Source organism: Bombina bombina, chromosome 12 (genome assembly GCF_027579735.1).
Source record: "Bombina bombina isolate aBomBom1 chromosome 12, aBomBom1.pri, whole genome shotgun sequence".
NCBI lineage: Eukaryota > Metazoa > Chordata > Amphibia > Anura > Bombinatoridae > Bombina > Bombina bombina.
This window is the reverse complement of record NC_069510.1, coordinates 9,642,744-9,660,960: the sequence shown is the minus strand read 5'-3', so window position 1 is coordinate 9,660,960 and position 18,217 is coordinate 9,642,744. Positions and strand designations below refer to the sequence as shown.

Genomic DNA, 18,217 nt, shown 5'->3' with positions numbered 1-18,217 from the left:
AGGGATCCTCAAGCGGAAGCAGTGGATGCATTGTCACTTCCTTGGAAGTATCATCCTGCCTATATCTTTCCGCCTCTAGTTCTTCTTCCAAGAGTAATCTCCAAGATTCTGAAGGAATGCTCGTTTGTTCTGCTGGTAGCTCCAGCATGGCCTCACAGGTTTTTGTATGCGGATCTTGTCCGGATGGCCTCTTGCCAACCGTGGACTCTTCCGTTAAGACCAGACCTTCTGTCGCAAGGTCCTTTTTTCCATCAGGATCTCAAATCCTTAAATTTAAAGGTATGGAGATTGAACGCTTGATTCTTAGTCAAAGAGGTTTCTCTGACACTGTGATTAATACTATGTTACAGGCTCGTAAATCCGTATCTAGGGAGATATATTATAGAGTCTGGAAGACTTATATTTCTTGGTGTCTTTCTCATAATTTTTCCTGGCATTCTTTTAGAATTCCGAGAATTTTTCAGTTTCTTCAGGATGGTTTGGATAAAGGTTTGTCTGCAAGTTCCTTGAAAGGACAAATCTCTGCTCTTTCTGTTCTTTTTCACAGAAAGATTGTTAATCTTCCTGATATTCATTGTTTTGTAAAAGCTTTGGTTCGTATAAAACCTGTCATTAAGTCAATTTCTCCTCCTTGGAGTTTGAATTTGGTTCTGGGGGCTCTTCAAGCTCCTCCGTTTGAACCTATGCATTCATTGGACATTAAATTACTTTCTTGGAAAGTTTTGTTCCTTTTGGCCATCTCTTCTGCCAGAAGAGTTTCTGAATTATCTGCTCTTTCTTGTGAGTCTCCTTTTCTGATTTTTCATCAGGATAAGGCGGTGTTGCGAACTTCTTTTAAATTTTTACCTAAGGTTGTGAATTCTAACAACATTAGTAGAGAAATTGTGGTTCCTTCATTATGTCCTAATCCTAAGAATTCTAAGGAGAGATCATTGCATTCTTTGGATGTAGTTAGAGCTTTGAAATATTATGTTGAAGCTACTAAGAAATTCCGAAAGACTTCTAGTCTGTTATCTTTTCCGGTTCTAGGAAAGGTCAGAAGGCTTCTGCCATTTCTTTGGCATCTTGGTTGAAATCTTTAATTCATCATGCTTATGTCAAGTCGGGTAAAACTCCGCCTCAAAGGATTACAGCTCATTCTACTAGGTCAGTTTCTACTTCCTAGGCGTTTAGGAATGAAGCTTCGGTTGATCAGATTTGCAAAGCAGCAACAATTCTTCTTTGCATACTTTTACTAAATTCTACCATTTGATGTGTTTTCTTCTTCTGAAGCTGTTTTTGGTAGAAAAGTACTTCAGGCAGCTGTTTCAGTTTGATTCTTCTGCCTATATTTTCAGTTTTTTTCTTTATAAGATTTAAACTTTATTTTTGGGTGTGGATTTTTTTCAGTGAAATTGGCTGTCTTTATTTTATCCCTCCCTCTCTAGTGACTCTTGCGTGGAAGATCCACATCTTGGGTAGTCATTATCCCATACGTCACTAGCTCATGGACTCTTGCTAATTACATGAAAGAAAACATAATTTATGTAAGAACTTACCTGATAAATTCATTTCTTTCATATTAGTCCATGAGGCCCACCCTTTTTTTGTGGTGGTTATGATTTTTTTGTATAAAGCACAATTATTCCAATTCCTTATTTTTATGCTTCGCACTTTTTTCTTATCACCCCACTTCTTGGCTATTCGTTAAACTGATTTGTGGGTGTGGTGAGGGGTGTATTTATAGGCATTTTGAGGTTTGGGAAACTTTGCCCCTCCTGGTAGGAATGTATATCCCATACGTCACTAGCTCATGGACTCTTGCTAATATGAAAGAAATGAATTTATCAGGTAAGTTCTTACATAAATTATGTTTTTGGCGCGTAGGGCGCTATGGTTTAAGTCCTGGTCAGCAGACGTTACTTCAAAGTCTAAGCTTCTTAACATCCCCTACAAGGGACAGACCCTATTCGGGCCTGGTCTGAAGGAGATCATTTCTGATATTACTGGAGGAAAAGGTCACGCCCTTCCTCAGGGATAGGTCCAATAAGTTAAGGACCAAACAGAATAATTTTCGTTCCTTTCGAAACTTCAAGAGTGGCGCAGCTTCAGTTTCCTCTAATACAAAACAAGAGGGAAATTTCGCCCAGTCCAAACCAGTCTGGAGAGTGACCTAACCAGGCTTGGAACAAGGGGAAGCAGGCCAAAAAAACCTGCGGCTGCCGCTAAGACAGCATGAAGGAGTAGCCCCTGATCCAGGACCGGATCGAGTAGGGGGCAGACTTTCTCTCTTCGCCCAGGCTTGGGCAAGAGGCGTCCAGGATCCCTGGGCATTAGAGATTGTTTCCCAGGGATATCTTCTGGACTTCAAAGCTTCATCTCCAAAGGGGAGATTTCATCTCTCACAATTATCTGTAAACCAGATAAAGAGAGAGGCATTCTTCTATTCAAATCTGTTTATAGTTCCCAAAAAAGAGGGAACTTTCAGACCAATCTTGGATCTCAAGATCCTTAACAAATTTCTCACTGTCCCATCCTTCAGTATGGAGACTATCCGAACCATCCTCCCTATGATCCAGGAGGGTCAATATATGACTACTGTGGACTTAAAGGATGCTTATCTCCACATTCCGATTCACAGAGATCATCATCAGTTCCTCAGGTTCGCCTTCTTAGACAGGCATTACCAGTTTGTGGCTCTTCCCTTCGGGTTAGCCACGGCACCAAGAATCTTTACGAAGGTTCTAGGGTCCCTACTGGCGGTTCTAAGGCCACAGGGCATAGCAGTGGCTCCTTACCTAGACGACATTCTGATACAGGTGTCGACTTTTCAAATCGCCAAGTCCCATACGGACATTGTTCTGGCCTTTCTGAGGTCTCACGGGTGGAAGGGGAACGAAGAAAAGAGTTCTCTCTCCCCTCTCACAAGAGTTTCCTTCCTAGGAACACTGATAGATTCAGTAGAAATCAAACATTTTCTGACAGAGGTCAGGTTATCAAAGCTTCTAACTTCCTGCCGTGCTCTTCATTCCACTTCTCGGCCGTCAGTGGCTCAGTGTATGGAAGTAATCGGCCTAATGGTAGCGGCAATGGACATAGTTCCGTTTGCCCGCCTACATCTCAAACCACTGCATCTTTGCATGCTCAATCAGAGGAATGGGGATTACACAGATTTGTCCCCTCTGCTAAATCTGGATCAATAGACCAGGGATTCTCTTCTCTGGTGGTTATCTTGGGTCCATCTGTCCAGGGGAATGAGTTTCCGCAGGCCAGAGTGGACTATAGTGACGACAGATGCCAGCCTTCTGGGCTGGGGCGCGGTCTGGAACTCCCTGAAGGCTCAGGGTTCGTGGACTCAGGAGGAAGCCCTCCTTCCGATAAACATTCTGGAAATGAGAGCGATATTCAATGCTCTTCAGGCTTGGCCTCAACTAGCTGCGGTCAGGTTCATCAGATTTCATTCGGACAATATCATGACTGTAGCCTATATCAACCATCAGGGGGAACAAGAAGCCCCCTGGCAATGTTGGAGGTTTCAAAGATAATTCTATGGGCAGAGGTTTACTCTTGCCATCTCTCTGCTATCCATATCCCAGGAGTAGAGAACTGGGAGGCGGATTTTCTAAGTCGGCAGACTTTTCATCCGGGGAGTGGGAGCTCCATCCGGAGGTATTTGCCCAGCTGATTCAACTATGGGGCAAAACGTGGTTTCTCCGAGTCGGTCATTGATACCTTAATTCAGGCTCGAAAGCCTGTCACCAGGAAAATCTATCATAAGATATGGTGTAAATATCTTCATTGGTGTGAATCGAAGGGTTACTCATGGAGTAAAGTCAGGATTCCTAGGATATTATCCTTTCTCCAAGAAGGATTGGAGAAGGGATTGTCAGCTAGTTCCTTAAAGGGACATATTTCTGCTCTGTCTATTCTTCTGCACAAGCGTCTGGCAGATGTTCCAGACGTTCAGGCGTTTTGTCAGGCTTTAGTTAGAATCAGGCCTGTGTTTAAACCTGTTGCTCCACCATGGAGTTTAAATTTAGTTCTTAAAGTTCTTCAAGGGGTTCCGTTTGAACCTCTGCATTCCATAGATATCAAGCTTTTATCTTGGAAAGTTCTGTTTTTGGTAGCTATCTCTTCGGCTCGAAGAGTTTCAGAGTTATCTGCCTTACAGTGTGATTCCCCTTATCTGATCTTCCATGCAGATAAGGTAGTTTTGCATACCAAACCTGGTTTTCTTCCTAAGGTGGTATCTAATAAGAATATCAATCAGGAGATTGTTGTTCCGTCACTGTGTCCTAATCCTTCTTCAAAGAAGGAACGTCTATTACACAATCTTGAAGTGGTTCGTGCTTTAAAGTTTTATTTACAAGCTACAAAGGATTTTCGCCAAACATCTGCATTGTTTGTCGTCTATTCTGGACAGAGGAGAGGCCAAAAGGCTTCGGCATCTTCTCTTTCTTTTTGGCTGAGAAGTATAATCCGTTTAGCTTATGAGACTGCTGGCCAGCAGCCTCCTGAAAGAATTACAGCTCATTCCACTAGAACGGTAGCTTCCACATGGGCTTTTAAAAATGAGGCCTCTGTTGAACAGATTTGTAAGGCGGCGACTTGGTCTTCGCTTCATACTTTTTCTAAATTCTGCAAATTTGATACTTTTGCTTCCTCAGAAGCTATTTTTGGGAGAAAGGTCTTACAGGCAGTGGTGCCTTCCGTTTAAGTTCCTGCCTTGTCCCTCCCTTCATCCGTGTCCTAAAGCTTTGGTATTGGTATCCCACAAGTAATGGATGAACCCGTGGACTGGATACACCTTACAAGAGAAAACAAAATTTATGCTTACCTGATAAATTTATTTCTCTTGTGGTGTATCCAGTCCACGGCCCGCCCTGTCACTTTAAGGCAGGTGTTTTTTATTTTTAAACTACAGTCACCACTGCACCCTATAGTTTCTCCTTTTTTCTTGCTTGTCTTCGGTCGAATGACTGGGAGTGGCAGTCAGGGGAGGAGCTATATAGACAGCTCTGCTGTGGGTGTCCTCTTGCAACTTCCTGTTGGGAAGGAGAATATCCCACAAGTAATGGATGAACCCATGGACTGGATACACCACAAGAGAAAGAAATTTATCATGTAAGCATAAATTTTGTTTTTATCCATCTCTCACTGACTGACAGACTTAACCCCCTGTGATATTGTGTATGCTGATTTTATCCATCTCTCACTGACTGACAGACTTAACCCCCTGTGATAATGTGTATCCAGATTTTATCCATCTCTCACTGACTGACAGACTTATTAACCCCCTGTGATATTGTGTATCCTGATTTTATTAATCTCTCACTGACAGACTTATTAACCCCCTGTGATATTGTGTATCCTGATTTTATTAATCTCTCACTGACAGACAGACTTAACCCCTGTGATAATGTGTGTGCTGATTTTATCCATCTCTCACTGACAGACTTATTTAACCCCCTGTGATATTGTGTATACTGATTTTATCCATCTCTCACTGACAGACTTATTAACCCCCTGTGATAATGTGTATCCAGATTTTATCCATCTCTCACTGACTGACAGACTTATTAACCCCATGTGATAATGTGTATACTGATTTTATCCATCGCTCACTGACAGACAGACTTATTAACCCCTGTGATAATGTGTATCCTGATTCTATCCATCGCTCACTGACTGTGACAGACTTATTAACCCCCTGTGATATTGTGTATGCTGATTTTATCCATCTCTCACTGACTGTGACAGACTTATTAACCCCATGTAATATTGCGTATGATGATTTTATCCATCTCTCACTGACAGACTTATTAACCCCATGTAATATTGTGTATGCTGATTTTATCCATCTCTCACTGACTGTGACAGACTTATAACCCCATGTGATATTGTGTATACTGATTTTATTAATCTCTCACTGACAGACAGACTTATTAACCCCATGTGATAATGTGTATACTGATTTATCCATCTCTCACTGACAGACAGACTTATTAACCCCATGTGATAATGTGTATGCTGAATTTATCCATCTCTTAATGACAGACAGACTGACTTATTAACCCCATGTGACAGACAGACTTATTAACCCCATGTGATATTGTGTATGCTGAATTTATCCATCTCTCACTGACTGACAGACTTATTAACCCCATGTGATATTGTGTATGCTGATTTTATCCATCTCTTAATGACAGACAGACTTATAACCCCATGTGATATTGTGTATGCTGAATTTTTCCATCTCTTAATGAGACAGACTTATTAACCCCATGTGATATTGTGTATGCTGAATTTATCCATCTCTTAATGACAGACAGACTTATTAACCCCATGTGATATTGTGTATGCTGATTTTATCCATCTCTTAATGACAGACAGACTTATTAACCCCATGTGATATTGTGTATGCTGATTTTATCCATCTCTTAATGACAGACAGACTTATTAACCCCATGTGATATTGTGTATGCTGAATTTATCCATCTCTTAATGAGACAGACTTATTAACCCCATGTGATATTGTGTATGCTGAATTTATCCATCTCTTAATGACAGACAGACTTATTAACCCCATGTCATATTGTGTATGCTGAATTTATCCATCTCTTAATGACAGACAGACTTATTAACCCCATGTGATATTGTGTATACTGATTTATCCATCTCTCACTGACTGACAGACTTATTAACCCCATGTGATATTGTGTATGCTGAATTTATCCATCTCTTAATGACAGACAGACTTATTAACCCCATGTGATATTGTGTATGCTGAATTTATCCATCTCTTAATGACAGACAGACTTATTAACCCAATGTGATATTGTGTATGCTGAATTTATCCATCTCTTAATGACAGACAGACTTCTTAACCCCATGTCATATTGTGTATGCTGAATTTATCCATCTCTTAATGACAGACAGACTTATTAACCCCATGTGATATTGTGTATGCTGAATTTATCCATCTCTCACTGACTGACAGACTTATTAACCCCATGTGATATTGTGTATGCTGAATTTATCCATCTCTTAATGACAGACAGACTTATTAACCCCATGTGATATTGTGTATGCTGAATTTATCCATCTCTTAATGACAGACAGACTTATTAACCCCATGTGATATTGTGTATGCTGAATTTATCCATCTCTCACTGACTGACAGACTTATTAACCCCATGTGATAATGTGTATACTGATTTATCCATCTCTCACTGACTGACAGACTTATTAACCCCATGTGATAATGTGTATGCTGATTTTATCCATCTCTCACTGACTGACAGACTTATTAACCCCATGTGATATTGTGTATCCTGAGTTTATCCATCTCTAAATGACAGACAGACTTATTAACCCCATGTGATATTGTGTATGCTGAATTTATCCATCTCTTAATGACAGACAGACTTATTAACCCCATGTGATATTGTGTATGCTGATTTTATCCATCTCTCACTGACTGACAGACTTATTAACCCCATGTGATATTGTGTATGCTGATTTATCCATCTCTCACTGACTGACAGACTTATAACCCCATGTGATATTGTGTATCCTGATTTTATCCATCTCTCACTGACTGACAGACTTATAACCCCATGTGATAATGTGTATGCTGAATTTATCCATCTCTTAATGACAGACAGACTTATTAACCCCATGTGATATTGTGTATGCTGATTTTATCCATCTCTCACTGACTGACAGACTTATTAACCCCATGTGATATTGTGTATCCTGATTTTATCCATCTCTCACTGACTGACAGACTTATAACCCCATGTGATATTGTGTATGCTGAATTTATCCATCTCTTAATGACAGACAGACTTATTAACCCCATGTGATATTGTGTATGCTGATTTTATCCATCTCTCACTGACTGACAGACTTATTAACCCCATGTGATATTGTGTATGCTGATTTTATCCATCTCTCACTGACTGACAGACTTATAACCCCATGTGATATTGTGTATGCTGAATTTATCCATCTCTTAATGACAGACAGACTTATTAACCCCATGTGATATTGTGTATGCTGAATTTATCCATCTCTCACTGACTGACAGACTTATAACCCCATGTGATAATGTGTATCCTGATTCTATCCATCGCTCACTGACTGTGACAGACTTATTAACCCCCTGTGATATTGTGTGTGCTGATTTTATCCATCTCTCACTGACTGACAGACTTATTAACCCCATGTGATATTGTGTATGCTGAATTTATCCATCTCTCACTGACAGACAGACTTATTAACCCCATGTGATATTGTGTATGCTGAATTTATCCATCTCTTAATGACAGACAGACTTATTAACCCCATGTGATAATGTGTATGCTGAATTTATCCATCTCTTAATGACTGACAGACTTATTAACCCCATGTGATATTGTGTATGCTGAATTTATCCATCTCTTAATGACAGACAGACTTATTAACCCCATGTGATAATGTGTATGCTGAATTTATCCATCTCTTAATGACAGACAGACTTATTAACCCCATGTGATAATGTGTATGCTGAATTTATCCATCTCTTAATGACAGACAGACTTATTAACCCCATGTGATAATGTGTATGCTGAATTTATCCATCTCTCACTGACTGACAGACTTATTAACCCCATGTGATATTGTGTATACTGAATTTATCCATCTCTCACTGACTGACAGACTTATTAACCCCATGTGATATTGTGTATGCTGAATTTATCCATCTCTCTGTGTTTACTCCATTAGATACCAGAGGTTCTGCTTTGGGCAAAAGAGCAAAATGAGGAGAAGAGCCCAAACCTCACTCAGTTCACTGAGCACTTTAACAACATGTCATACTGGTAATGGGGAAATGCCACTGTTCTTTTACATTTGTGTTACTTAGAAAGTTCTGCAGAACGATAAACCTCAATCAATTAGTTTAACTTGAGTAATATTATTTTCCTTTGACTTGTGACCCTCAGAGACATTCACCCACTGTTACTATAGGGGAATACATTAGTAGAACTGCTAATTGTTCATTAATCCTTATACAAGCTATAGAAGGGGATTTAAAATATCTTGTTAAACAGGCAATAGGTTTGTGAGAGCGCAGTTTGTGATTCTTCGTGTTGCGCCTGGTGTAATAACGGTGTAGATAACTGTGCAAGCTAGAAACCTTCTAAATAATCACCAAGCTCTTCCTACACAGGGTCCGATCGATCATTATGCTTCAGGAAAAAGCACAAGATCGGGAGAGGCTGCTGCTTAAATTCATAAAGATCATGAAGGTAAGGAGTTGCATGATCCTCTTGTCTATACCCAGAGCTTTATGCACAGGACTTGTCTATACCCAGAGCTTTATGCACAGGACTTGTCTATACCCAGAGCTTTATGCACAGGACTTGTCTATACCAAGAGCTTTATGTACAGGACTTGTCTATACCCAGAGCTTTATGTACAGGACTTGTCTATACCCAGAGCTTTATGCACAGGACTTGTCTATACCCAGAGCTTTATGCACAGGACTTGTCTATACCCAGAGCTTTATGTACAGGACTTGTCTATACCCAGAGCTTTATGCACAGGACTTGTCTATACCCAGAGCTTTATGCACAGGACTTGTCTATACCCAGAGCTTTATGCACATGACTTGTCTATACCCAGAGCTTTATGTACAGGACTTGTCTATACCCAGAGCTTTATGCACAGGACTTGTCTATACCCAGAGCTTTATGCACAGGACTTGTCTATACCTAGAGCTTTATGCACAGGACTTGTCTATACCCAGAGCTTTATGTACAGGACTTGTCTATACCCAGAGCTTTATGTACAGTACTTGTCTATACCCAGAGCTTTATGCACAGGACTTGTCTATACACAGAGCTTTATGTACAGGACTTGTCTATACCTAGAGCTTTATGCACAGGACTTGTCTATACCTAGAGCTTTATGCACAGGACTTGTCTATACCCAGAGCTTTGTGCACAGGACTTGTCTATACCCAGAGCTTTGTGCACAGGACTTGTCTATACCCAGAGCTTTATGTACAGGACTTGTCTATACCCAGAGCTTTATGTACAGGACTTGTCTATACCCAGAGCTTTATGTACAGGACTTGTCTATACCCAGAGCTTTATGCACAGGACTTGTCTATACCCAGAGCTTTATGTACAGGACTTGTCTATACCCAGAGCTTTATGCACAGGACTTGTCTATACCCAGAGCTTTATGCACAGGACTTGTCTATACCCAGAGCTTTATGTACAGGACTTGTCTATACCCAGAGCTTTATGTACAGGACTTGTCTATACCCAGAGCTTTATGTACAGGACTTGTCTATACCCAGAGCTTTATGTACAGGACTTGTCTGTACCCAGAGCTTTATGCACAGGACTTGTCTATACCCATAGGTTTATGCACAGGACTTGTCTATACCCAGAGCTTTATGTACAGGACTTGTCTATACCCAGAGCTTTATGTACAGGACTTGTCTATACCCAGAGCTTTATGTACAGGACTTGTCTATACCGAGAGCTTTGTGCACAGGACTTGTCTATACCCAGAGCTTTATGTACAGGACTTGTCTATACCCAGAGCTTTATGTACAGGACTTGTCTATACCCAGAGCTTTATGTACAGGACTTGTCTATACCCAGAGCTTTATGCACAGGACTTGTCTATACCCAGAGCTTTATGCACAGGACTTGTCTATACCCAGAGCTTTATGCACAGGACTTGTCTATACCCAGAGCTTTATGTACAGGACTTGTCTATACCCAGAGCTTTATGTACAGGACTTGTCTATACCCAGAGCTTTATGTACAGGACTTGTCTATACCCAGAGCTTTATGTACAGGACTTGTCTATACCCAGAGCTTTATGTACAGGACTTGTCTATACCCAGAGCTTTATGTACAGGACTTGTCTATACCCAGAGCTTTATGCACAGGACTTGTCTATACCCAGAGCTTTATGTACAGGACTTGTCTATACCCAGAGCTTTATGTACAGGACTTGTCTATACCCAGAGCTTTATGTACAGGACTTGTCTATACCCAGAGCTTTATGTACAGGACTTGTCTATACCCAGAGCTTTATGTACAGGACTTGTCTATACCCAGAGCTTTATGCACAGGACTTGTCTATACCCAGAGCTTTATGCACAGGACTTGTCTATACCCAGAGCTTTATGTACAGGACTTGTCTATACCCAGAGCTTTATGTACAGGACTTGTCTATACCCAGAGCTTTATGCACAGGACTTGTCTATACCCAGAGCTTTATGTACAGGACTTGTCTATACCCAGAGCTTTATGTACAGGACTTGTCTATACCCAGAGCTTTATGTACAGGACTTGTCTATACCCAGAGCTTTATGTACAGGACTTGTCTATACCCAGAGCTTTATGTACAGGACTTGTCTATACCCAGAGCTTTATGCACAGGACTTGTCTATACCCAGAGCTTTATGCACATGACTTGTCTATACCCAGAGCTTTATGCACAGGACTTGTCTATACCCAGAGCTTTATGCACAGGACTTGTCTATACCCAGAGCTTTATGCACAGGACTTGTCTATACCTAGAGCTTTGTGCACAGGACTTGTCTATACCCAGAGCTTTATGTACAGGACTTGTCTATACCCAGAGCTTTATGTACAGGACTTGTCTATACCCAGAGCTTTATGCACAGGACTTGTCTATACCCAGAGCTTTATGCACAGGACTTGTCTATACCCAGAGCTTTATGCACAGGACTTGTCTATACCCAGAGCTTTATGTACAGGACTTGTCTATACCCAGAGCTTTATGTACAGGACTTGTCTATACCCAGAGCTTTATGTACAGGACTTGTCTATACCCAGAGCTTTATGTACAGGACTTGTCTATACCCAGAGCTTTATGCACAGGACTTGTCTATACCCAGAGCTTTATGCACAGGACTTGTCTATACCCAGAGCTTTATGCACAGGACTTGTCTATACCCAGAGCTTTATGCACAGGACTTGTCTATACCCAGAGCTTTATGTACAGGACTTGTCTATACCCAGAGCTTTATGCACAGGACTTGTCTATACCCAGAGCTTTATGCACAGGACTTGTCTATACCCAGAGCTTTATGCACAGGACTTGTCTATACCCAGAGCTTTTATACACAGGACTTGTCTATACCCAGAGCTTTGTGCACAGGACTTGTCTATACCCAGAGCTTTGTGCACAGGACTTGTCTATACCCAGAGCTTTATGCACAGGACTTGTCTATACCCAGAGCTTTATGCACAGGACTTGTCTATACCCAGAGCTTTATGCACAGGACTTGTCTATACCTAGAGCTTTATGCACAGGACTTGTCTATACCCAGAGCTTTATGCACAGGACTTGTCTATACCCAGAGCTTTATGCACAGGACTTGTCTATACCTAGAGCTTTATGCACAGGACTTGTCTATACCCAGGGCTTTATGTACAGGACTTGTCTATACCCATAGGTTTATGCACAGGACTTGTCTATACCCAGAGCTTTATGCACAGGACTTGTCTATACCCAGAGCTTTATGCACAGGACTTGTCTATACCCAGAGCTTTATGTACAGGACTTGTCTATACCCAGAGCTTTATGTACAGGACTTGTCTATACCCAGAGCTTTATGCACAGGACTTGTCTATACCCAGAGCTTTATGCACAGGACTTGTCTATACCCAGAGCTTTATGTACAGGACTTGTCTATACCCAGAGCTTTATGCACAGGACTTGTCTATACCCAGAGCTTTATGCACAGGACTTGTCTATACCCAGAGCTTTATGTACAGGACTTGTCTATACCCAGAGCTTTATGCACAGGACTTGTCTATACCCAGAGCTTTATGCACAGGACTTGTCTATACCCAGAGCTTTATGCACAGGACTTGTCTATACCCAGAGCTTTTATACACAGGACTTGTCTATACCCAGAGCTTTGTGCACAGGACTTGTCTATACCCAGAGCTTTGTGCACAGGACTTGTCTATACCCAGAGCTTTATGCACAGGACTTGTCTATACCCAGAGCTTTATGCACAGGACTTGTCTATACCCAGAACTTTATGCACAGGACTTGTCTATACCCAGAGCTTTATGCACAGGACTTGTCTATACCCAGAGCTTTATGCACAGGACTTGTCTATACCTAGAGCTTTATGCACAGGACTTGTCTATACCCAGAGCTTTATGCACAGGACTTGTCTATACCCAGAGCTTTATGCACAGGACTTGTCTATACCTAGAGCTTTATGCACAGGACTTGTCTATACCCAGGGCTTTATGTACAGGACTTGTCTATACCCATAGGTTTATGCACAGGACTTGTCTATACCCAGAGCTTTATGCACAGGACTTGTCTATACCCAGAGCTTTATGCACAGGACTTGTCTATACCCAGAGCTTTATGTACAGGACTTGTCTATACCCAGAGCTTTATGTACAGGACTTGTCTATACCCAGAGCTTTATGCACAGGACTTGTCTATACCCAGAGCTTTATGCACAGGACTTGTCTATACCCAGAGCTTTATGCACAGGACTTGTCTATACCCAGAGCTTTATGCACAGGACTTGTCTATACCCAGAGCTTTATGCACAGGACTTGTCTATACCCAGAGCTTTATGTACAGGACTTGTCTATACCCAGAGCTTTATGCACATGACTTGTCTATACCCAGAGCTTTATGCACAGGACTTGTCTATACCCAGAGCTTTATGCACAGGACTTGTCTATACCCAGAGCTTTATGCACAGGACTTGTCTATACCTAGAGCTTTGTGCACAGGACTTGTCTATACCCAGAGCTTTATGTACAGGACTTGTCTATACCCAGAGCTTTGTGCACAGGACTTGTCTATACCCAGAGCTTTATGCACAGGACTTGTCTATACCTAGAGCTTTATGCACAGGACTTGTCTATACCCAGAGCTTTATGTACAGGACTTGTCTATACCCAGAGCTTTATGCACAGGACTTGTCTATACCTAGAGCTTTATGCACAGGACTTGTCTATACCCAGAGCTTTATGCACAGGACTTGTCTATACCCAGAGCTTTATGCACAGGACTTGTCTATACCCAGAGCTTTATGCACAGGACTTGTCTATACCCATAGGTTTATGTACAGGACTTGTCTATACCCAGAGCTTTATGCACAGGACTTGTCTATACCCAGAGCTTTATGCACAGGACTTGTCTATACCTAGAGCTTTATGCACAGGACTTGTCTATACCCAGAGCTTTATGTACAGGACTTGTCTATACCCAGAGCTTTATGCACAGGACTTGTCTATACCCAGAGCTTTATGCACAGGACTTGTCTATACCCAGAGCTTTATGCACAGGACTTGTCTATACCTAGAGCTTTATGCACAGGACTTGTCTATACCCAGAGCTTTATGCACAGGACTTGTCTATACCCAGAGCTTTATGCACAGGACTTGTCTATACCTAGAGCTTTATGCACAGGACTTGTCTATACCCAGGGCTTTATGTACAGGACTTGTCTATACCCATAGGTTTATGCACAGGACTTGTCTATACCCAGAGCTTTATGCACAGGACTTGTCTATACCCAGAGCTTTATGCACAGGACTTGTCTATACCCAGAGCTTTATGTACAGGACTTGTCTATACCCAGAGCTTTATGTACAGGACTTGTCTATACCCAGAGCTTTATGCACAGGACTTGTCTATACCCAGAGCTTTATGCACAGGACTTGTCTATACCCAGAGCTTTATGCACAGGACTTGTCTATACCCAGAGCTTTATGCACAGGACTTGTCTATACCCAGAGCTTTATGCACAGGACTTGTCTATACCCAGAGCTTTATGTACAGGACTTGTCTATACCCAGAGCTTTATGCACATGACTTGTCTATACCCAGAGCTTTATGCACAGGACTTGTCTATACCCAGAGCTTTATGCACAGGACTTGTCTATACCCAGAGCTTTATGCACAGGACTTGTCTATACCTAGAGCTTTGTGCACAGGACTTGTCTATACCCAGAGCTTTATGTACAGGACTTGTCTATACCCAGAGCTTTGTGCACAGGACTTGTCTATACCCAGAGCTTTATGCACAGGACTTGTCTATACCTAGAGCTTTATGCACAGGACTTGTCTATACCCAGAGCTTTATGTACAGGACTTGTCTATACCCAGAGCTTTATGCACAGGACTTGTCTATACCTAGAGCTTTATGCACAGGACTTGTCTATACCCAGAGCTTTATGCACAGGACTTGTCTATACCCAGAGCTTTATGCACAGGACTTGTCTATACCCAGAGCTTTATGCACAGGACTTGTCTATACCCATAGGTTTATGTACAGGACTTGTCTATACCCAGAGCTTTATGCACAGGACTTGTCTATACCCAGAGCTTTATGCACAGGACTTGTCTATACCTAGAGCTTTATGCACAGGACTTGTCTATACCCAGAGCTTTATGTACAGGACTTGTCTATACCCAGAGCTTTATGTACAGGACTTGTCTATACCCAGAGCTTTATGCACAGGACTTGTCTATACACAGAGCTTTATGTACAGGACTTGTCTATACCTAGAGCTTTATGCACAGGACTTGTCTATACCTAGAGCTTTATGCACAGGACTTGTCTATACCCAGAGCTTTGTGCACAGGACTTGTCTATACCCAGAGCTTTGTGCACAGGACTTGTCTATACCCAGAGCTTTATGCACAGGACTTGTCTATACCCAGAGCTTTATGTACAGGACTTGTCTATACCCAGAGCTTTATGCACAGGACTTGTCTATACCCAGAGCTTTATGCACAGGACTTGTCTATACCCAGAGCTTTATGTACAGGACTTGTCTATACCCAGAGCTTTATGTACAGGACTTGTCTATACCCAGAGCTTTATGTACAGGACTTGTCTATACCCAGAGCTTTATGCACAGGACTTGTCTATACCCAGAGCTTTATGTACAGGACTTGTCTATACCCAGAGCTTTATGTACAGGACTTGTCTATACCCAGAGCTTTATGCACAGGACTTGTCTATACCCAGAGCTTTATGCACAGGACTTGTCTATACCCAGAGCTTTATGCACAGGACTTGTCTATACCCAGAGCTTTATGTACAGGACTTGTCTATACCCAGAGCTTTATGCACAGGACTTGTCTATACCCAGAGCTTTATGTACAGAGCTTTTCTGTGTGTGTGTGTGTGTGTGTGTATACGGCACAGTATGTAAGTACCCTCCTCTTGTCTGTGTGCGCATAAGGCACAGTGTGTAAGTGCCCTCCTCTTTTCTGTCTGTGTGTGTGTCTGTGTGTGTGTGTATACGGCACAGTGTGTAAGTACCCTCCTCTTGTCTGTGTGTGTATAAGGCACAGTGTGTAAGTGCCCTCCTCTTTTCTGTCTGTGTGTGTGTGTGTGTGTGTTTGTACGGCACAGTGTGTAAGTACCCTCCTCTTGTCTGTGTGTATACGGCACAGTGTGTAGGTACCCTTCTCTTGTGTGTGTGTGTATATGGCACAGTGTGTAAGTATCCTCCTCTTGTCTGTGTGTGTGTGTGTGTATATGGCTCAGTGTGTAAGTACCCTCCTCTTGTCTGTGTGTATATGACACAGTGTGTAGGTACCCTTCTCTTGTGTGTGTGTGTATATGGCACAGTGTGTAAGTATCCTCCTCTTGTCTGTGTGTGTGTGTGTGTGTATATGGCTCAGTGTGTAAGTACCCTCCTCTTGTCTGTGTGTATATGACACAGTGTGTAGGTACCCTTCTCTTGTCTGTGTGTGTGTGTATATGGCTCAGTGTGTAAGTACCCTCCTCTTGTCTGTGTGTGTGTGTATATGGCTCAGTGTGTAAGTACCCTCCTCTTGTCTGTGTGTATACGGCACAGTGTGTAGGTACCCTTCTCTTGTCTGTGTGTGTATATGGCTCAGTGTGTAAGTGCCCTCCTCTTTTCTGTGTGTATACGGCACAGTGTAATACTATCCTTCTCTTGTCTGTTTGTTTGTGGGTGTGTGTATACAGCACAGTGTGTAAGTACACCTTTTTATTTAATGCATGCTGTTAATATAATTTAAAGCATACTTTGGCTACAATTATAAAACGATTTAGTGTAATATATCTGTTTCTCCTTCACATAAAACATGTCCTATCTTTCTTTTACAATTTCCAGCACCTGAGGAAGCTAAACAATTTCAACTCGTACCTTGCCATCTTGTCTGCTCTGGATTCTGCACCCATCCGCAGACTGGAGTGGCAGAAACAGACCTCGGAGGTGAGTACTAGAGATTATTACTTTTTTGCTTAGACTGCCTGCAGTATTGTGTTACTGAGCATTTGCTTAATATCCCCAGGGCCTTGCAGAGTACTGCACACTGATTGATAGTTCGTCATCTTTCCGAGCCTACAGGGCTGCTCTATCAGAAGTGGAGCCCCCTTGTATACCTTACTTGTAAGTGCCCTCCTCTTGTCTGTGTGTGTATACGGCACAATGTATAAGTACCAAACTCTTATCTATGTGTGTATATGACTCAGTGTGTAAGTACCCTCCTCTTGTCTGTGTGTGTATACAGCACAATGTATAAGTACCGACCTCTTATCTATGTGTGTATATGACTCAGTGTGTAAGTACCCTCCTCTTGTCTGTGTGTGTATATGACTCAGTGTGTAAGTGCCCTCCACTTGTCTGTGTGTGTATACAGCACAATGTATAAGTACCGACCTCTTATCTATGTGTGTATATGACTCAGTGTGTAAGTACCCTCCTCTTGTCTGTGTGTGTATACGGCACAGTGTGTAAGTACCCTCCTCTTGTCTGTGTGTGTATACAGCACAATGTATAAGTATCGACCTTATCTATGTGTGTATATGACTCAGTGTGTAAGTGCCCTCCACTTGTCTGTGTGTGTATACGGCACAATGTATAAGTACCGAACTCTTATCTATGTGTGTATATGACTCAGTGTGTAAGTACCCTCCTCTTGTCTGTGTGTGTATACAGCACAATGTATAAGTACCGACCTCTTATCTATGTGTGTATATGACTCAGTGTGTGTACCCTCCTCTTGTCTGTGTGTGTATACGGCACAGTGTGTAAGTACCCTCCTCTTGTCTGTGTGTGTATACGGCACAATGCATAAGTACCCACCTCTTATCTATGTGTGTATATGACTCAGTGTGTGTACCCTCCTCTTGTCTGTGTGTGTATATGGCACAGTGTGTAAGTTCCCTCCT

At 41.9% G+C, this 18,217-nt stretch overlaps 1 protein-coding gene across 6 annotated transcripts in view; it reads left to right on the top strand.

Moving 5' to 3' along the window:
- RAPGEF1 (Rap guanine nucleotide exchange factor 1) overlaps positions 1 to 17,489 on the top strand; it is a 270,865-nt gene extending 253,376 nt beyond the window's left edge. For all 6 annotated transcript variants that reach the window (XM_053695533.1, XM_053695530.1, XM_053695528.1 and 3 more), the window contains 4 exons: positions 8,749 to 8,843; positions 9,194 to 9,272; positions 17,157 to 17,258; positions 17,338 to 17,489. In XM_053695533.1, coding sequence (XP_053551508.1) covers positions 8,749 to 8,843; positions 9,194 to 9,272; positions 17,157 to 17,258; positions 17,338 to 17,439 — 378 coding nt within the window. In that variant the 3' untranslated portion in view covers positions 17,440 to 17,489. The remainder of the gene's footprint in view (positions 1 to 8,748; positions 8,844 to 9,193; positions 9,273 to 17,156; positions 17,259 to 17,337) is intronic.
- Positions 17,490 to 18,217: the final 728 nt, after the last annotated feature.